The sequence below is a fragment of the Bufo gargarizans genome, chromosome 4 (assembly GCF_014858855.1).
Source record: "Bufo gargarizans isolate SCDJY-AF-19 chromosome 4, ASM1485885v1, whole genome shotgun sequence".
In the NCBI taxonomy this organism is placed as follows: Eukaryota; Metazoa; Chordata; class Amphibia; order Anura; family Bufonidae; genus Bufo; species Bufo gargarizans.
The window spans coordinates 189,639,131-189,661,271 of NC_058083.1; the positions used below are offsets into that span (position 1 = coordinate 189,639,131).

At 41.2% G+C, this 22,141-nt stretch overlaps 1 protein-coding gene across 1 annotated transcript in view; it reads left to right on the forward strand.

The window, feature by feature from the left end:
- LOC122935305 (anosmin-1-like) overlaps positions 1 to 14,425 on the forward strand; it is a 47,829-nt gene extending 33,404 nt beyond the window's left edge. The window contains exons 8-12 of the mRNA XM_044291070.1: positions 5,496 to 5,590; positions 6,241 to 6,409; positions 11,508 to 11,710; positions 13,471 to 13,597; positions 14,234 to 14,425. Of these exons, the coding sequence (XP_044147005.1) occupies positions 5,496 to 5,590; positions 6,241 to 6,409; positions 11,508 to 11,710; positions 13,471 to 13,587 (584 nt within the window). The 3' untranslated portion in view covers positions 13,588 to 13,597; positions 14,234 to 14,425. The remainder of the gene's footprint in view (positions 1 to 5,495; positions 5,591 to 6,240; positions 6,410 to 11,507; positions 11,711 to 13,470; positions 13,598 to 14,233) is intronic.
- Positions 14,426 to 22,141: the final 7,716 nt, after the last annotated feature.

The following is a 22,141-nucleotide window of genomic DNA, read 5'->3' on the forward strand; positions in this document are numbered from 1 at the left end:
GAGGAGACTCCACCCAAGATCTGCCCCCGACAGGATCTCAGGTGCGAGCGTTTCCCGGACGGTTCGGACATGCCAACCGAAAATGCCCACCGAGACCACAGTACATGCATCGGCCCTCGCGTCTCCGGAGTACCCTCTCCCCCTCGGACAGGCGAGCAAACCCCAGCTGCATGGGTTCACCCCCAGACAAGTCATCCCCAGGAGGCGTGGGAGGAGAGGGAGGCACGGGTGGGACAGCAAACGTAGGCGCCAATCTGTTAGAAGACCTCCGCAGGCTCTCCTTAAAGGAAGGTCTCTCCCTGAGTCTGGTGTCAATCAAAATCAGGAAAGAAATAAGAGACTCGAGCTCCACTGGTAGGTCCTTAGCTGCAACCTCATCCTTCAAGGCATCCGAGAGACCATGAGAGAAAGCAGCGACCAGAGCCTCATTATTCCAGCCCACCTCTGCTGCCAGGGTACGAAACTCAATGGCGTATTCAGCTACGGATCGTGAACCCTGTCTGATGGACATAAGGAGCTTCGCAGCAGAGGCAGCACGAGCCGGCACATCGAATACCTTCCGAAGAGAAGCAACAAAACCGGAAAACTCGGCAACCACCGGATTGTTGTTCTCCCATAAAGGGCTGGCCCAGGCCAAGGCCTTGTCCGAGAGCAGCGAGATCAAGAAGCCCACCTTTGATCTCTCAGTAGGAAAGGCATGTGGCAGCAACTCGAAATAAATGCCCACCTGGTTAAGGAAACCTCGGCACTGAGTTGGCTCTCCCCCAAAGCGCTGTGGAAGGGGGGCAGAACCGGTCATACCCCGAGACACCGCAGGCGCAGCAACAGGTGTCGGGGTAGACTCTGGGGCAACAACCGGAGCGGCACTAGGAGCGGGCCCAGGAGCGACAACCGACCCATCGGCAACGGAAGCGAAATGAGCCGTGCGTTCAAGCAGGGTTTGCAACGCCACAGCTGATCAAGTCTGGCAATCAGCGTAGGTAGCGAGGATGGCCCTGTACCGTCAGAATTCATGGCTTGGTCCTAATGTCAAGGAACCATGAACCAGACGTACAACAAGAGATAAGTGGAAATAGAAGGCTTTATTGAAAATCAAGCCGTAAGCAAAAAGTCCAAACGGATGGCTAAACCGAAGCAGGGTCTTGCGTAGCCAGAGGTCAGGAACCAGAAGGGTAGTCAGACGAAGCCTGGATCAGGAACCAGCAGGGTAGTCAGACGAAGCCAGGATCAGGAACCAGCGGGGTAGTCAGACGAGGCCAGGATCAGGAACCAGAAGCAGCAGCAGTCTTAGAAGCATGTGAACACAGGAGGACCAAGCAAGGAACTGAAGCCACAGACCTCCTATATATATGAGCTGGGCATCCAGCTCCTCCCAGTGGGAAGGAGAAGCCGCAGGGTGGGAGGCTACAAGAAACCCAGAAACCAAGATGGCCGCCAGCACATGTCAAACGAAGGAGAACAGCAAGAAGGTAAGACCATGACAAATACATTATGCGTAATATTCTTTTTCTTCCCATTCCTTACTGTTGGTGCTACCTTTAAGGATAAATTTGGAGCCTTAGTATAAACCATTTGGGGACCCTTGGTTAAATATGGTCATATCAGTCTATCTTTGATGACATGATGCCAGTGATTCTTTATAATGGTTTCAATTCTTTTATGTTGCACACTATAGGGCAGGATAATCCTAATTAGGTCATCCTCTTTATTGTCTATATCTTTATCTGTCCCTATGTGTTCTTTTTCTTCAAAGAATATTCTCCTATCCATATCACGTACTTCTTTAAGGGATTTTTCCAATTGTTTAATAGGGTACTGTTTGTTAAGGAATTGATCTTTCATATCTGTAGCTTCTCTAATGTAGTCTTCTTCATTTGTGCAATTTCGCCTTAGTCTTCTGAATTGCCCCTTAGGGATATTTAACAACCACCTTGGTAGGTGGCAGCTCGTATATAGAATAAAACTATTTCTGGATACCTCCTTTTGATATGTGTGGCATATTAGTTTTTCTTTTTCCACTTTAATAGTTAGATCTAAAAATTCTATCTGCTTTTTACTAATGTTTGACTTAAATCTTATGTTATTTTCATTTGTATCTATCTCATTGAGAAACGATGATAGTTCTTCTTCCGTTTCCTGCCATATAAAGATCACATCGTCTATAAATCTACGCCAGAGCACCAGGGTCGTCCCCAGCTTTGGCACTATATGTTGATCTTCCCACTGTGCCATAAATAGATTAGCGTAGCTGGGGGCGAACCTGGTGCCCATGGCGGTTCCTCTGATCTGGAGATAAAATTCGGAGTCATATGCAAAATAGTTATGATTAAGGATATAGTTAACTCCTTCCGCTATAAAGTCAACTTGTTCTGTTGCGTACTTTCCATATTTTGTTAACTGTTGTGATAATGCTTCTAATCCTTGGTCATGTCTTATTATGGTATATAAGGATGTAACGTCAAGGGTACCAAGGATCCATTTAGGGTTGTATTTTAAACTCTCAATAATCTGTACAATTTGAGTTGTGTCCTTGATATAAGAGAGTGTTTTTCTGACTACTGGTTGTAATAGCCTATCCAAATATTGGGATAGGTTAGAAGTGTATGATCCTATCCCTGAAATTATAGGTCTTCCTGGGGGGTCAGATGGGTCTTTATGTATCTTTGGTATAGTGTAGAAGACAGGCATACGTTGTGGTGTTCCTTTGATAAATTTGGACTCCTGCTCACTAAGAAGTCCCTTCTTATAGCCATCCTCTACATATATTTCCAAAGATACATTCAATTCCTTTATTGTATCTTTTTTCAGTTTCTTATATGTCTCCTTATCTCCCAATTGTTTTTTGCATTCATTGTCGTATTCAAAAGTATCTAAAATAACTATGGCTCCTCCCTTGTCTGCAGGGCGTATAGTTATATTATCATTTTGTTGTAATATCTTAATTGCCTGAATTTCGTGTGGTTTTAAATTGTTACATCTTCTGGATTCTCCTTTAATTTTCCTTATATGATTATTTTATGATGTTTTTCAATATTGTATAATAATATTATATAGGATATTGAAAATGATAATTAAGAACTAGGATAGGAAATACTTATAAACCTATGAACATTGGAGAAAATTAGTATGTTGCGAATAATATCCTGTGAACATGTATAATTAAATAACCTTTATAGTAAGTTTTTTTTTAAAATGAAAGAAAAAATTGCGAAAAATTTCTCAAAAAAATCGCACGGAAAATTATATGCGAATATATACACATGCGAAAAAATGCAGATATAACTATTCCGAACCTTAGAGGCTCCTAACCAGATTTTGTAGAGAACCTCAATTAGAACAAGGGGTGGAACCTATAACAGTATATAAAGAAGGGAGAAGGATCTCATAAACCAGCTACTGATGAAGGGGTACGGAACCCCGAAACGCGTATGGCGATAGCGGATGAGATCCCAGCGTTAAGAAGAAACTGTACAGCATCTCAAAAGTCATTGTCAGTATTCCACAAGGACTGCCTCGAAAAAAACTGCACATAGCACCTGCGAGTGATTGTCCGTATAGAGGTTGGTACCGCCTCTGGAACAAAGCATAGATCACGTGACAACTTTTTAAAGCTCCGATCACGTGATACTACACGTGGGACGCTGAACTCAAGCAGGAAGAGCGCCATTAAATAAACGTGGAAACTGACATCGGGACGAACTGTGGAGCGATACACGCCATAGCGCATAAGAAGAGGGCTGTAGTGGGACGCCATTACGGTCAGGGATACAAAAAGAGTGGACTAACGCAGTAAGTACCATCAATATACTGCATTATATCATCCCTGGAACTATTAACATTACCCCGTATATCCGTACCAATTTTGGTATACAGCACATTGAATATTGAGATCAAATGAACTGCATAACAATTTAATACTTTTTTCCATCGCCAATTGATGTGGCAAATTTTCAAAGGAATTTTTTAACACAGCATATGGATTTTGATTCATGAACTTTCAACACAGGATATGAATTTTTAGGAGTATATTAATTGCAACTTTTATGAGTATATCAATTGCCATTTTTCTACAATTTTATTGAGTTATATATATGAATATTGTATAATGTTATTAAATAAATGTGTTGTACCCTATATGTAGCTACAGGTATTGAGTGCCCACTATATACTATATAATCATACATTAGTAAGTGCCTTGTATTAACTTTCTCTACATAATGAATGCAAGTTGCTGAAGTGAGACAACCCCTTTAAGTGATTGATACTTACAGTAGGGGATCTGTAAGTGTGTGCATGGTGTATGACTTCCTGCTTAGCTAGAAGTCAAATAGCAAAGCCCCTCGAAGTGGCTGATTATTACAACCTGGGGGTATGTGAATGTATACTGTACTTTGTGAGACTTGCATATTCATACAGACGCAGTACAGCACAGCCCTTTGAAGTGACTGAACAAGAGTACCAGGACATTAAAGGGAACCTGTCACCAGTATTTTGTGTATAGAGCTGAGGACATGGGTTGTTAGATGGCCGCTAGCACATCCGCAATACCCAGTCCCCATAGCTCTGTGTGCTTTTATTGTGTAAAAAAAAACTATTTGATACATATGCAAATTAACATAAAAGAGTCATATCTTACTTGTGTTACCAGAGAAGAGTCATATTTTCAAGCTCTGACTCATCTCAGGGTAATTTGCATATGTATCAAATCAGTTTTTACACAGAGCTATGGGGACTGGGTATTGCGGGTGTGCTAGCAGCGATCTAGCAAAGCATGTCCTCAGCTCTGTACCCCAAATCCAGATGACAGGTTCCCTTTAAGAGTGGAGGCATGAATTACAGGAGAGTGATTTAAAGGCAAATGCTACTAATTTGGGGACTAATAAGAGGATTGAAAATTTATCACAGAGTGTGATATATGCCCTTAACCTGCATTCAAGCAGGACGACACAAATGTAGCAGCCAACTATATAGCATTAGGATAAATAGCATGCTCCTCCTCTCTCCGTCCTATAGCTCTCCCTCCCCTCCCCCTCCTTCTATGAGACACTAGGGCAGCACATAGGCAACTGGGATATTAAATCTAGTGCGACCCCTGGACTAGGTAATTCTAATAGCCCACATCACCACTCCTATCCCCAGGTGGGAATAACCCCCAGGTGGGCACCCTTCAGCTACAGAACCCTAGGGGGTACTGTATATAAGACAGTGTGAAGTAACACTGGCATTGCTTGCACGCTCCTTCCTACCATAGAGTAATTATGTAATTCCCTATTGCAAGTATCCAGAAGCTCTGTTTTATGAAGTATTTGACTATGAAAGGCTAAGTTTTATTATAATAGGGTGACTAAATAGATTTCATCTCCCAGACAGGGAATTTTATCATGAGAAAATACCTTTAATAATAATGATATAGAATTATGATACATGACCATACAGCTGAAATCATACACAGTAATTACATGGGGGTTTCTAAATCTATCATCTTTTGTCTACAGACAGTTACGTGAAACCCTATACTTACCTAGTAAAGTGGAGACCAGTCATGTGTGACAATAATGACACCTTCTTGGGGGGAAAAGCAGTTGTGAAGGTGAGAAATGTCTATATTTTGTAATTGATATATCAACTAGAAAAAGAAACATCCTCCAGAACAAGAGCTGCTCTATGCAAGTTCTGGATAATTGAGGGCAACCTCCAGGCTCACTGGATGCTAACAACTAGGTTTGAGCGATTCGAGCTTCGGATTATAGATCCGAAGTTGGTTCGTTCAAAAATGTAGTTTGAAATGCAGTTTCTGTACTGCATTAAAATGTATTGGCTTTGTGGAGCTAAATTTTAAAATAGGAATCCTAAGTGGGTTTTCGTACCGAGGTACCAGCCAGTACCAAAGCCAACTTCAAATTCCTATTTTAAAATGTTTTTGAATACACACATATGAAACGGTTGTAATTCACCGAAGTCTTGCACGAGTTCGGGTAACATGGCGTTTGGCTCCATGGAGCCAATACATTTTAATACAATGTATTAACAGAACCGTTAAATGTACAGATACAGCATTTCAACTGAAGCTCGATTCGCTCAAGCATACTAACAACTAAATGCATACAAATCTGCAACAAGGGCAAAAATGTATGATGATGACATTACAAAATCCTGTTTGCCGTTATGATTATGGAGCAGTCAACTTGCATTGTTTCCCTCTATTGGTGTTAAATAAGGACTTCTGAATTTTTACTCTAGGGTCCGAGTTACATAATTACTGACCTCCAGTTTGCATGCACATATAAAGTAACAGCACGGCCATTCACCCTTCAGGGACCATTGGTTGAAGAGGTGATATTTGTAAAAACACCCAAGTGCAACAACATGAAAGTTAAAAGGCTGAAAGGTGCACGATGTCCAAAACTGGGTGAGCGACCTACAAACTAAGTGCAGTTTGAATGTTTGGTTAGAATATATCGACTCTGTCAGAAAAATATGGACTCATCTTTTACTAAAAGCATTTCAACCTTAATGAAATCATTTAAACATTGATGTAATAGTATTCATTTATTAGGCTGGGGCTACACCTAGATATCTTGTAGCACAATTGATCACCCTAACTATAACTCAAATGACAGCTGTAGGCACAAAGATCGCATTTGGACTACAGCTATCCCTCAATGGCTAAAATCAATTAAAAGTGGTACAAAGAGTCTAGATGTAGCCCCAGCCTATATATAATATTCAAGTATCACTCTTAACCTAACAGTCACGTTAAAATTGGAAAAACCCTCCTAAAAATGTCACTTTTTTATTGTAGATTTTAAACATGTGTCTACAGTAAATCTTGTTGGCGCACAACTCAGGGGACACTATTGAATGTTTAACCCCTTAGTGACATCATTAATTTTAGCCTTAAGGACCAATCATATTTTCCCCCTTTGTGTTCTAGCAGTCATAACTTTTAGATTTTTTCTTCAGCGGGATTAGGTTTTTTTAGGAACCTTTTTTGGGTTATATAGTGTATTAAATAACTTTTATTATTTATTTCTTTTAGGGGGAAAGATAAAAAAACAGCAATTTTGACATTATTTTGTGGAATTTTTTTTACAGTGTTCACTGTGCGGTAAAAATAATGTAACTTTATTATGTTGGTCAGTACATTGATGATAATACCACATTTCTATATATTTCTTACAGGGTTTTTTTTTTTGTCTCCTCCTGCAGCCTGTCAGCTCTGCAGCTGCTCCCTCATTCTCCTCTAGACTGAAGATGAGGGGGGGGGGGCTGCTTTAATTGCTCTGGTTTGGTAGCAGCTAGAGATATGGGCTTTGTATTTTGTATTGTTTGAAAGCTGGCATTCCAAGTTTTCAGACAATATCAGAATGAAAGCAATACATTCTGTACAGGAGAATATATCACTGATACAAATCGGGATGCTGTGAATGCAGCTGAAAGTGAAAGTAAAAGCAGATTTTACCCGCCGATTATTCCCAACTCAATTTCGAAAAGTGATTTCTCACTAATGCTGTCAATTTGGTCCTGGAATGTTATCTTTCAAACAAGACCAGCTGCATGTTTCCAGCTGCTAGCATTCAGGAGATAGCAGCATCTAAAGCAGCCCTCCCCTCTCCATTTTCTGCACGAGCCCAGCTGCGGCGGAACAGTTAGCTACTTTTCCCACTGCCCAAGCTAGACTCGGGGAAAACAGTTAGGTGGTTAGTTAAAGGAAACATATTTCTTTGAAAATGTAGTCCATTCTGCAGGCAGCATGTTATAGGGCAGAAGGAGGTGATCAGATTAATATGTGGTTCTCTGTGAAAAGATTCAGTATATTATGAATTATATCTCTGCCATCTCTGATCTTAGGAGTCCAGTGGGTGGTCCTAATGACTGAACAACTATCTCTGTATGTGCAGTCATACTTGAAAGGTTAAGGTGGTTATGTTGTTGCAAAGAAAAAGTCTCCCTTGGAAAGCATTGCACCCACATTTCTAGGTACTGGCACCCTCGAATCTTCTCCAACGGCAGCAATAAGGATGAATGTAGTTGCTGTCTAGGCCATGGCACTTTCTCCTTCTGGTGCTTTTCTGCACAATCTGTATAGTCGCTATCAGGTTACAGCATCACCTTCCTTTCAACCTTTACCATGTGACACTACCTATTCAAGCGATACTTGCAGCATGCTGGTGGTACTTTATTCCTGACTTGGCTTCTCCACAGATCCTCTGCTGCTAAGAGAACTGGGCAGTGCAAGTTAGCTACCCCTTCTCCACTGTGGTGCTTACCTGTCTGACCATCTCTAGACCCCCTGAGCTAGTGAGCCAATTTTTGAGTGACACCCACCTCCACTTGTTAACTCATTATCATGCATTTGTCATCTTGCTCCCCATCTTCCTGCATACCCTGTGAAGGCTGCCTGAATGCTCTGACCACAAGGTCCCATTAGGCACATCTATTTACCTCCCACAGAGGTGTGCTTTGCGCTGCAGGTACACATCACGTGTGACCTCTACACCAACCACAGACTCACCCCAGCATTGCTGAGTATCTAGCCGTAAACCAATGCAATACTTTATAGTGCAGTATCTCATAATACAATGCATTTCTGAACATAAACAGTGCAGTTTATATAATATCTGTATAACTGCATCAGTATGCAGTGACTTTGATATCGTGCCCAAGATAAATGACCCCCAAAGTGTCACCACCACATCCCAGGCAACCTTTTTTATCACCAGTATAGTATACCACCATGCACAAGGCCACAATATACCTAGGGCTCTTCTTCCACAGCAGTGCAATTACATTTTATCCTTTACTTGCTGTCATTTTAAGGCGCAAATGTCACATCACCTAGTATATCACATGACATATGAAACATGATGCTGGCTACATTGCACAATGAAATGAGGGGAGATACAGTCAGGTCCATAAATATTGGGACATCAACACAATTCTAACATTTTTGGCTCTATACACCACCACAATGGATTTGAAATGAAATGCACAAGATGTGCTTTAACTGCAGACTGTCAGCTTTAATTTGAGGGTATGTACATCCAAATCAGGTGAACGGTGTAGGAATTACAACAGTTTGCATATATGCCTCCCACATGTTAAGGGGCCAAAAGTAATGGGACAATTGCCTTCTCAGCTGTTCCATGGCCAGGTGTGTGTTATTCCCTCATTATCCCACAATGAGCAGATAAAAGGTCCAGAGTTCATTTCAAGTGTGCTATTTGCATTTGGAATCTGTTGCTGTCAACTCTCAAGATGAGATCCAAAGAGCTGTCACTATCAGTGAAGAAAGCCATCATTAGGCTGAAAAAGCAAAACAAACTCATCAGAGAGATAGCAAAAACATTAGGCGTGGCCAAAACAACTGTTTGGAACATTCTTTAAAAAAAAAAAAAAAGAACGCACCGGTGAGCTCAGCAACACCAAAAGACCCGGAAGACCATGGAAAACAACTGTGGTGGATGACTGAAGAATTCTTTCCCTGGTGAAGAAAACACCATTCACAACAGTTGGGTGGATCAAGAACACTCTCCAGGAGGTAGGTGTATGTGTGTCAAAGTCAACAATCAAGAGAAGAGTTCACCAGAGTGAATACAGAGGGTTCACCACAAGATGTAAACCATTGGTGAGCTTCAAAAACAGGAAGGCCAGATTACAGTTTGCCAAACAACATCTAAAAAAGCCTTCACAGTTCTGGAACAACATCCTATGGACAGATGAGACCAAGATCAACTTGTACCAGAGTGATGAGAAGAGAGGAGTATGGAGAAGGAAAGGAACTGCTCATTATCCTAAGCATACCACCTCATCAGTGAAGCATGGTGGTGGTAGTGTCATGGCATGGGCATGTATGGCTGCTAATAGAACTGGTTCTCTTGTATTTATTGATGTGACTGCTGACAAAAGCAGCAGGATGAATTCTGAAGTGTTTCGGGCAATATTATCTGCTCATATTCAGCCAAATGCTTCAGAACTCATTGGACGGCGCTTCACAGTGCAGATGGACAATGACCCAAAGCATACTGCAAAAGCAACCAGTTTAAGGGAAAGAAGTAGAATGTTATGGAATGGCCAAGTCAATCACCTGACCTGAATCTGATTGAACATGCATTTCACTTGCTGAAGACAAATCTGAAGGGAAAATGCACCAAGCAGGGACTGAAGACAGTTGCAGTAGAGGCCTGGCAGAGCATCACCAGGGATGAAAGCCAGCGTCTGATGATGTCTATGCATTCCAGATTTCAGGCTGTAATTGACTTCAAAGGATTTGCAGCCAAGTATTAAAAAGTGAAAGTTTAATTTATGATTATTATTATGTCCCATTACTTTTGGTCCCCTAACAAGTGAGAGGCACATATGCAACTGTTGTAATTCCTACACCGTTCACTTGATTTGGATGTAAATACCCTCAAATTAAAGCCGACAGTCTGCAGTTAAAGCACATCTTGTTTGTTACATTTCAAATCCATTGTGGTGGTGTATAGAGCCAAAAATGTTAGAATTGTGTCAATGTCCCAATATTGATGGACCTGATTGTATAATGATTTTGCATATATAAATAATATAACATCAGATAAGTGTAGTTCTGGCACCATTGACAAGCAGAGTAAGGGTAAGACCACACTGTCAGATTTCTGCATGCAGTTTTGGAAGCCAAAACCAGGAGTGAATTGGAAAAAGAGAAGTCCTATCTGTCCTTTATACTTTCTGTCCTTTTATGGTACACTCTTGATTTTGGCTTCCAAAGCTGCATCAAGAAACCTGACCATGTGGCCGTACCCTAACACTTCAACCTGGGTGGTGCTACCACCACAACAGGTTCAGCTGTAATCCGTGGACACAGTATGAGATTTGTCAGGGCTTATTTATACTGTCATGTCTGATTTTTCATCTGCACAAAACAGATTTATGAAAAACGGATAGCACGGAAGCCGTCCACACTTGAATTTGCTATTCTGATTCACAAAAGCAGACCAGAATAGGACATGCACAGAGTTTCTCGAATCAAGCACACAGATCAGTTTAAGAAACAGAAGCCCCACTGACTTCCATTGCATGGGTCTATGTGCCATCCATTTTTAAAACAAACAGAACATGGGGGAGAAAAATGGTTGTAAGAGTAGAGAGGCAAAGCTGTTTTCAACCCACTTATAAGACTGGGCCCTGACATTTTATCTAATAGGAATGAAGCAACCACAGTGAATTAGAGTTATCGGTTGCCCTTCTCCAATTTCAAACTTGAGCAAATATGCAACGTAAAGTATATTTAGGAACTAGCAGAGAATGTGATTACCTCCAGAGCAGTGGTAAAGTGTGGACATCAGGTCACAAGAATATCCTCACCATTTGCCCATAAATGTCTTGGAATGGTGATATAATTGTACTTTAACGATTAGGAGAACAGAGTGTGCACTGATTAAATGCTTGTGTGCTTACATACAAAGCCGCTGTATGGAGAGCATTTGTAAGCCGTCATAAAACATGCTGCTTATCTGCAACTCCAGGGCGCCACCGTCTGTCCAGAAGTCTGATGCATAGATCGGTAAAATTAAGAGCAGTCTTCCAGAATGTGAATGGGAAAATTAAAGGAGAATTTCACTGGAAAGTTTTGCAAACTGATGACTTCTTCTCCATCAAAAGCTTTCTGTTCAGCTGGGCAGAGATGTCACAAACTGCTGCATCGTACAACACAATCACACTTCCAGCTGTAAGTATAGCGTGGTCCAGAAGCAATAAAATAACGTGTTGCATTTTGTGTTTTGGTGATATTTCTTGCATCAGTATTTGTAAGCTAAAACCAGGAGTGGAACATAAACAGTGAAAACAGAATATACAGAAAGATGAGCACCTCTTTGTGTTTTGGGCCCTCCCCTGATTTTTGGCTGACAATTACCAATGCAGAATACTGACCATTATACACGAGATCTTTGTGTATTTACAGTGGTTTATTACAATGTGACTTTTATTTCACTAACATTTTAGGAAACTGGATAAAATATATACACAAGGGGTTTTCCAGGAGTAGAATATTGATGACCCTACTGTAAGTCAATATCTGATTGGTGGGCACTGCCAGTCAGCAGTCTGAAGAGCCTATGGCGCTTCAAAGAGCATTGGTACCACTGGTTACCAAGCACAGCGCTGTACATTGTATTGCAGATATACTTGGTAATGTAGCTCAGGCCCATTGGCTTGAATAGGACTGAGCTGTGCCCAGGCCATGGGACCGATGAATGTGATGTCACTGGCCTAGGATGGGGCTGCAGCACTCACTGGAGCAATATAGCCTCTTAAAACAGCTGATTCGGAAGGAAGAATAGCTATTCTTCCCATCAAAATGATAGAGTACACTACAGAACCCAATGGATCCCATTATAAGGATTTAATGGGCACTTTCAGTATCTGTATCTGGCTATGCTTTGTGAAAAACTATGGGGGTCATTTATGAATATTTTGAATATTTATGAATATTTTTACACCAGCTTTTACTGTAAAAATAGTCTCAAGACCCTTTTTTGAATGCCTGTGCAACAATATTTTGTCACAGGGGCATTTACTTGGGAGTGGTGAAGGAGTAATGGGCCAGTGGTGGGGGCTGATTTTGGCCCTGACACATCTACTATCTTTTACGCCTGGAAAGCAGTCAGGAGCTGGAGTCGTTTTTACTCCAGGCACACGCAATGCTGGCTATGTGTCTAATTTATGACGAGGCTTTCGCTCCTCTGCTGATGATGTCACCTCTCGGCTCTCTGCCTTGGCCTCCTTGTCAGTAGACAGTAGATTTCATTTCTGGTGCATGTACCTTCATGCATTTTTCTGATTTTCTTTCAGAAGGGATTTTACTAAGCCTAGCATGTGAAATGCTGGTCTTGGTAAATGACCCCCTTAATGTAGCGATGCTACCCCAGTGTTTTTACTCCACCCCCTTACTGGAGCAAGTTTGAAAGATTTTTTATTTATTTATTTTAAAGTTGGCCTGATAAATATGGAGTGAAACTAATTAACATAGCTAACCACACCCACTTTCCTACACCGTTTTCAAAATATTGGAGCGAGTATGTAAAAATGCAAAAAAGCACAACATGTTTGCACAAGCGAGCCCAAAAAAAATAAATTAATAAATAAAAAAATAATCACAAAGCCCTATTTTGTGACTTTTTGAAGCTAGAATTCTGGGGCACAGGGTATGATAAGTTTCCAACTTTTAAAGGGGTTTTTGTCAAAATTGACTTTTATTGCCTACCTACAGCATATGTAGTTGCTTGGTTCCCCACTGCTGGGACCTTGCTCTTTCAATAGAACAGGTGTCCTTAGCCCTCATTTGTCCTCACTATATGACAGTGATGAGGAGGAGTTTGAATGGAGCGGCAGGCTGAGTACAGCACCACTCCATTTATTTCCTATAATTACTGTATAACCTTGTGTTTTCTTTCTACATGTTAAATCATCTTCCTATGTGTGTTGAAGACGCATAACTTTGTGATTATTGATGACCTGAAGCCTTCAACGTTCTACCACGTTAAAGTCCAAATAGTCACCCTCAATGGTTTATCTACAGAGGAAATCTTCCTCACTCCTGCATAGGGACTGTAAGGTAAGCTACAGAGTGGGTCTTCTACAATAATCCTTTCCATTGAATTCTCCCTTAAAATCAGAAAAGAAGATGCAAGGCTACATAATTAAATAACTAACTAAATAATTAGCCCAAAAAAACTATATATAATAAATCTGCTCAGCTCCTCCTGGTCTATAACATGCTGCCTCAGAATGTTCTGCACTTTGTGGTGGCAGGTTTAAATCTTTCATCTTTTCATTAAGAGTTGTTTCTACAAAGCCTAGGTGACCAATATGGCTGCCATTATGGCTTCTACATGACTTCAATGACTGGGATACATTTACTGCAGCTCTGTTGGTGCATAAGTAGGAAGATTTGGCATTATGGATTCTTGTGAAGATGGTGAAGTCCTGTCTATGGTTCAACCTATTTCTTATCTGAATAAAAGCCAGTTGTCATGCCAAAAGAAAGCAATGTGCTCAATGCATTATCACAAGAACAAGTAGACATGCCATTTTTTCTTTTGCAATGAGAATGACGCATAAAAAAAATAAATATATTTTTTGTTAGTTCTCTTTTAAAAGTAACTCCCTATAATGGTTACAATTGTATGTGTGAAAGGTAATTATACTTTCGGCTGCTTTTATATCCATGTTATTTTTCTCTCTATTTCAGGTTTATGGCCCTTTCAGAAAATTAATAAAAAAAAGATTGACTACCTTACATGCTAGAAATGAGCAATAACACTATACACACGAGGCAAATAGAAAATAGGCTATTTGGCTATACGGTAGTCACACAAAGAAAACAAGGAGAAAGACTCATCTCTAAAGTGATGTATAATAGTGTGCCTAAATGAAACAGCTACCTCCAGAACTGTGCTAATCTAGTTGTTTGTAAGTAGGTTTATCATACTATATACAAATAATCTGGGTTTTTTGTACAGATCTTTTTTTTTTTTAATTATCTTTTTTTGTATATAGCCCTTTATACATTTTGCATTTTAATTTATACTATTTTCATTAAAATATATTTAAAGAACAGAATTCATTGTCATTGTGTACGTAAATTTCCTTTATGTCTACACGGCGAATACTCATGCTATGAAATGTACAGGCAAGAGTTATGATATGGACGAGGATACCATATACCTCAAAAAGTCATTAGTCAGCGAATATTCAAAACATTACCCATAATTTATATGGTATATGTAAAACATTGCCTTGACAAGTTTAGAAGCCAGCTATGAAAATCGAGGAAATTTTTCCAGATAATAAAAAAACATGTTTTCCTGGACGTCCTACGGCAGCACGATAACAAATGGGATGTTAGTCCCCTAGATAAAACCGAAGAGACAGATTTATTAGCAATAACACTTAATTAGTCAATTACTCAATTATACCTCCTTTAAAGGTCAGACTCAGTGAACCACACATTGTATTTAGTTTTTCTCTCTGGGTACTGAAGAGACAAGGACTCTGGGTGCTTGCATCCGATTTATTTTTCAAACTTTTCCCAGGTTGTCCCTCGACCTGAAGGTGTACCAAGTGGTTGTTTTGCACCCTGGTCACATAATATAGCTGTGCCTGTAGTTATATTCCAGTTTACTGGTAAAATACCGACCTGTAAACAGCTTGTACAAGCGCTCCAAGGAGGAGGCGGGACGGATCACACGATCCGACGCACGCGCATTACGGCCAGAAGAGCTGGAGCCGTGCGCAGAGAGACGCTGCATGCCACTGGGGTTTCCCAGGCTATAAGCCTGCTGAATGCTGTACCGCTAGCATACTCTGTCAGCCTGCCATCGCCTCTGCTTACTGAGGTAAGTAAAGTGCATTACTGTGATGTGCTGCCTATGCTCTTTCCTGCGCATATTATTACATACCTGGTTCTCACCTCTGTTTTCTTGCACAGATGTCTTCTCCTAATGAAGCCAGCAGGAAAAGAAAGAGCAAAAACTGACACAGACTATGTTTAAAGTGCCAGCAACCCCTGCCTGATGATAATTCATCTGATTTATGCACTGATTGTAAAAGCCAATCATCATCTTTACAGTCTCAAGCTGGAGATTTTGTCACCTGGTTTCAAGGCCAATTAGCTGTCATTTTTGAACAAGCTAAATGTACACATAAATCTGAATAATCTAGAAAAAAAATCTGCAGTTTCTCCCACACATGTGGTTTCTGAGTCTGATCCTTCATCTGTCTCTGAAGGGGAAATAGTTTCAGAGGATTCGGATTGTGACGACTCTGAGGAATATTATTTATTGCATAAAGAGAAAGTTAATTCTCTATTAAAAGCTGTCAAAGAGACTGAAGAATCAGACAAAAATGTTCATAATAAGACAAAAAGAGAAAAACTCTTTTATTTTCCACACTGCCGTAACAAGTTTTTCCCTAGTCACCCTGTGCTGAAGGAATGGCTCCAGCAAGATTGGGATAGGCCTGAAAAGAAATCTGACACAGGCGCCAGACTTAAAAATGTGTATAAGGCCTCATGCACACGACCGTGCTGTTTTTTGCAGTCCGCAAACCGTGGATCCGCAAAAAAAGGAAGCCGCCCATGTGCCTTCCGTAGTTTGCGGAACGGAATGGTGGCACATTGTAGACATGCCTATTCTTGTCCGCAAAACGGACAAGAATAGGACATGCTATTTTTTTTTTTGTGGGGCCTCGGAACGGAGCAACAGATGCTGATAGCACATGGAGTGCTGTCCGCATTTTTTGCGGCCCCATTGAAGTAAATGGATCCACATCCGAGCCACAAAAACTGTGGCTCGGATGCGGACAATAACTACAGTTGTGTGCACGAGGCCTAAATTGGATGAGAAATTCACAGAGGATTGGGCTAAAACCCCTAGAGTAGACCTTGCGGTTTCAAGGCTTTAAAAAAAAAAAAAAAGAGTTTTTGAAGAAGCATCTTTATTAAAAGATCCTATGGATAGAAAGGCAGAGTCCATGTTGAAAAAAAATTACACTTCCGCAGCCGCCAGTTGTAAAGCAGCATTAGCTTCTATCCCAGTGGCCAGAGCACTTTGTATCTGGATCAGTCAGCTTAATCTTGATTTGGAGGAAGGGGTTTCTAGAGAAAAGATTTTAGCAAATATTCCATTAATCAAATCAGTCTCCTGTGCGATACGCCGTTAGATGTGTCAAAATTAGCCTCAAAATCTATGGCCTTGTCTAACGGGGCCAGAAGGGCCTTATGGATAAAACAGTAGTCTGGGGATGTCCTGTCCAAAAATCACTTCTGCAACCAACCTTTTCAGTCCGGTTCATTGTTTAGACCTCAGCTGGAAAAAATATTGGAATCTCTAAGCAAAGGGAAATCAAAGGAGAAGATCCCCGAGATTCAGAAGAAATGGAGAGGCTGATCATCAGAGAAGATTCAGAGAAAGAGATCAAGGAACCTCCTTCAAAAAGAAGGGTGCTGACCAGAAACCTGCTGTCCTATGACGCCAGAAGAAAACCAGTACGAGTAGGCGCAAAACTACAAACGTTTTTTCCGCAGTGGTCAAAAACCTTATCAGACGGCTGGGTAACTTCAATCATACAGAGAGGATATTCTCTAGAATTCAGAAAGTTTCCTCCAGATCGTTTTTTCCTCAACAGGACACCAGATCTTGTTATTACTATACTAATTCAAGAATTTGTAACAAAGGGGGCTCTGGAAGATGTTCCCAGTTGGCAAAAAGGAAAAGGAGTCTACTCAAAAGTATTTGCTGTTCTGAAGCCAGGAAACAAATGGAGATTAGTCATAGATCTGACCTTTCTCAACAAATACCTCGTGAAACAGAAGTTCAAGATGGAGACAATCTGGAGAGTAATAGACCTCCTACAAAAAGACTACCTACCAACGATAGACCTGACGGATGCCTACCTACATGTACCTATAGTCCCCAAGCATCGGAAGTATCTGAGAGTAGCATTATGTTCACCCAAAGGGACAAGACACCTCCAGTTTACATGTCTCCCCTTTGGGATATCATGAGCGCCTTGTGTGTTTACAAAGATTACAGTAGTCCTGTCAGCAGCGCTCAGACTGAGGGGAATTTCAGTAGTTCCATATCTAGACGACTGGCTAATAAGAGCATCCTCCAGAGATCAGCTGAGGAAAGACCTGCAAGCAACCACTTCTCTGATACAACAGAACGGGTTCCTGATAAATCACAAAAAGTCCCACCTGGAGCCGACTCAAACAATAACTTTTTTGGGTTTTGTGATAGATTCTTGTAAGATGAACATCAGATTGTCCACACCAAGGATACAAAAGATTATCCAGGACATTTCTCTTCTCATTACTCATCCAAAGATGTCTGTCAAGAATGTCTGTCAATAGATGCTGTTCCTTGGGCCAAAGCTCATATCAGGTCCCTACAAAACAATATTTTGTCAGTATGGAACAAGTCACAAAACACTCTGGACAAAGCTCTACTCATCTCTCCAGCCACTCAACAAGATCTAAAGTGGTGGCTCATTCCATCTCACTTAACCAGTGGGAAGAGTCTGATTCCTCAAGTGTGGAACAGATGCCTCCTCTTGGGGTTGGGGTGCCCATGTAGAGGACATGTGGATTCAAAAGAGATGGAATGCAGAGGACATGCCAATGTCATCCAATATGAAGGAAATGAGAGCTGTCAGACTGGCTCTCTTACATTTCCAAGATCACCTAAGCAGTTGACACATTCAAGTCCAGTCAGACAATCTGACAACCGTGTATTATATCAACAAACAAGGCGGTATCAGGAGTCCCCAGTTAACAGCAGAGTGCAGGCAATTGATGAATTGGGCAGAGACTCATATGGCAGGCATACCAGACATACACATCAAAGGGACTCTCAACATAATGGCAGATTTCCTCAGCAGAGGGAAACTCCACCCGGGCGAGTGGAGTCTGAACACCAAGGTTTTCACACAAGTGGTAAGGCAGATGGGTCAGCCGACCCTGGATGCTATGGCAACACAACACAATGGCAAGGTAAAAAGGTTCTGTGCCCTCTACAAATCTCACCAGTCGGTGGGAATAGATGGAAACAAGATCTGGTCTATGTTTTTCCCCCATTAATGATGATAATGAAAGTGCTGAAAAAGAGAAAAGAGAAGGCGCTCATAGGTAATGGTGAACAAGATACTATTACTTACTCCTAACCCGGGTGAGTGATTGCTACTCACCTTGATTTAGTTGCACTGTGTGTAGTGCAGCTCTGGTGGAGATGAAAGAGTTGGGGCCGTCTGGGTTGGTGCAGCCGAATATTGTCCAAGTTGACCATGGACGGGAGCCAAGCCGCCACTTTGTTGCGTATTGTGATATATGAAAGAGAGCTTGTCTGCACTGGATTCGTGCAGCGAGCGGATGGACACAAGGCGCAATTCACAACCTAATTGTAGATACAAAGTATTTTTTATTTAGCAAAGACGACGCGTTTCGGGTTACACAGGACCCCTTTATCAAGTCTAAAAAAACACAAAGGTTGATACAATAATATGAATAATTAATGAGAGGTCCCTAATAGTTGGAGAGGGATGGCTAAAAATTTTTATATATGTAAACGGATCAATAAATAAAAGATTTAGGGTAAACAAAAAATATATGTATAATAAAAAATCTATAGGTATAAAAAATGTTATCTTTTGGAGGTGTGTTAGTTATGAGAAATGTCATAAATATTAGCAAGTATGAGTGTATGTAATAACTGGTCAATATACATAATTTAAAATATATAATTATTTGGACTGGATGAAACTGAAAATGACTAAATACATAAATAAATAAATACGTGCATGCACAATTTTACTCTCGTTTAGCAGAGGGTGCTGTCACCCCTTGTTGGAAAAAAGGACAGTTGATATCGTTATCTAAAAAATACTGTGTACAGGTTACTTAGTAAAAAGGGTGCATTGTTGGTACCTGTATCCTTGTCACCGTAGACTTACTGAGGGGCACTCCTGTTGAAATCCCTTTTCAAGAGCATAGCAGTCGGCACAGCTGTGGTAAATGATGAAGTAATATTCAATTGGGTGTTTGAGATTTGATTAGTGTCTGGTTGCGTGTCCGCAAACATTACATCTTACGGTCTGGAGGCAAAAACTACTCGACTTAGGCCTCTCCACAGAGGTCAGCTATACAATCTTATCAGCTAAAAAGCCTAGTACAGTAAAAGTTTACAACAGATTTTGGAAAATTTATAATCACTGGTGCTCGGTCAATTCAGCAGACACAAACTATTAACAGTGTCCTTCAGTTCCTACAGGATGGTGTAAAAAAAGGTCTCAAACTAAACACCTTGAAGGTACATTTTACCGCTATTAATGCACAGCTGCAAGGAAGATTCTCTAATCACAGTCTAATTAGATCTTTCTTCAGAACCTTGAACATCCTAAATCCTACAGTCCAACCTCCTCCTCCATCCTGGGACATATCTGTAGTGGTTACAGCATTGACCAAACCTCCATTTGAACCTTTGCAAGAGGCCCAAATACACTGGCTCTCTCTAAAAACTTTCTTTTTAGTAGCTATCACCCCAGCCAGGAGAATTAGTGAGGTACATGCATTATCTTACAAAAAGCCTTATCTGAGAGATCAAAGGGACTGTCTGGTACTTTATACAATGCCAGGTTTTATTCCGAAGGTGGCATCCAGTGCCAACCTTAACCAGGAAATAGCTCTACCCGTTTCTATATCCTGATCCTCAGGACATGGAGCAAGAGACTCTGCACACTCTGGATGTTAGAAGAGCAGTTCTTACGTATGTGGGAAAAAAACTAAGCCCTTCAGATCCACAGAGAGTCTGTTTGCAAAGCTAGCAAAGCAACCTTAGCACGATGGATACGATCCACCATCCAAAAATATTATGCTCTCAGTGATCCTATGCGCCCTCTACAAATCTACAAATAAAGGCACACTCTTCTCGCTCTACCGCCACATCTTGGGCGGAATTGGGCCAAGTATCTATCCAGCAAATCTGTTCAGCAGCTCTACCTCGTCTTCAAGTTCAACATTCATGAAGCACTACAGACTGGATATGCTACAAGCAGAAGGGGCTGTTTTTGGGCAAAAAAGTGTTAGAGCTGGCGTCTTCTCTCCCTCCCTGATCTCATTGCTGTACAACTCCCATTTGTTATGGTTCTGCCGTAGGACAGCTTTCCCACCCTTAATAAACCTTGTATTGCTGCATACAAATAAGATGTGTGGTTCATTGAGTCTGACCTTTATAGGAGGCATAATTGAGTAATTGACTAATTGTTATTGCTAATAAATCTTCGGTTGTATCTAGGGGACTAATCCCATTTGTTATTGTGCTGCCTACGGACTACAGGAAATGAAAATTTCGGTGAGTAAATTTTTGTTATACTCAGCCCGTTCTCCAGTGCTGTTTTATGTGGTGCTGGACCGGTTCAACAAACAGCAGCAGTCACGTGATGTATCTCGGAATATCATTGTTTACGTCAACGACATTGTGACATGCCAGGAAGGTAGGGGTGGATTGGGACCTTAAATTGAATATAAAGTGACCACAGCACAATATACTGCCCCAGCAGAAGAAAATACCAGATTGCATCACAAAATAATACCCCAGCAGCCCCTTTGTTATGGCCAACATCAGCTGCCACATTCTGTCTCCCTACTCCAATTCACTCAGAATGGCAATACAGTTGAACCAAGGGTCAGCAGAGTATCCAGGTGGCCTCCGGGCAGGTACATGAGTACTCGATGCTGCCAGTCTTAAATTGGGGAGGGCTCAGGTGGCCCCTTGGGCATCAGCCCACAGGGGAATTTCACTGTGTGGTCTATGGCCAGCCCGCCGCTGCATCCAGGCTCATCATCACTGGTGTTTGTAAACAAACAGTGGTCAGAAAACCGATCCAGCACTGCAGAGAACGGCCCTGGAGAACATGCTGAATATGGAGGGGGAGATTTAGTCATTTTAGGGTTTGTCTAATTTACGAATATCTTGGAAAACCCCTTTAAGAGCCCCAACTAAATTCTGTTTAATCAAATCCAGATAACCCCACTTCGGGGCGAAATGAATTTTCAGCTACAAAAAAAAAAAACAAGAACAAAACAATGATGTGAAACTTTTGAGGATTTGACCCCCTCATTTAAAAAATAGTCACAATACAGCTCTCCATGATAGTTACATGTACAGTGGTACTCCACCCTCACATACTTTCACAGTAATCACAGCAGCCTCCACCTAATTCCTTCACTAGTAATCACAGTAACCCCCTATATACTTACCCAGTAGTAATGGCACCATCCTCATTAGTAGTCATACCAGCCCTTCTATTTCTCCAGTTAACATAGCAGGACTTCCTTCAGCCTCTCGTCTCGGTACTCATAGTCAATCTCACCATTCCTAAACCTCCCACTTAGCAATCACAGCAGAATTCCTAACAGACCATTTCAACTTCTAGTAGTCACAGCAAGGCCTATTGCACTCTCTCATGACCTGCCCTCTGATGTAGGGAGCTACATGCAAGTAGCCTATTGCCATCTGCTGTATAAGGCTAGGTCTACACAACGACATTTGTCGCGCGACATTTTGTTTCACCAATGTTGCGTGACAATTTTTATAATGGAGGT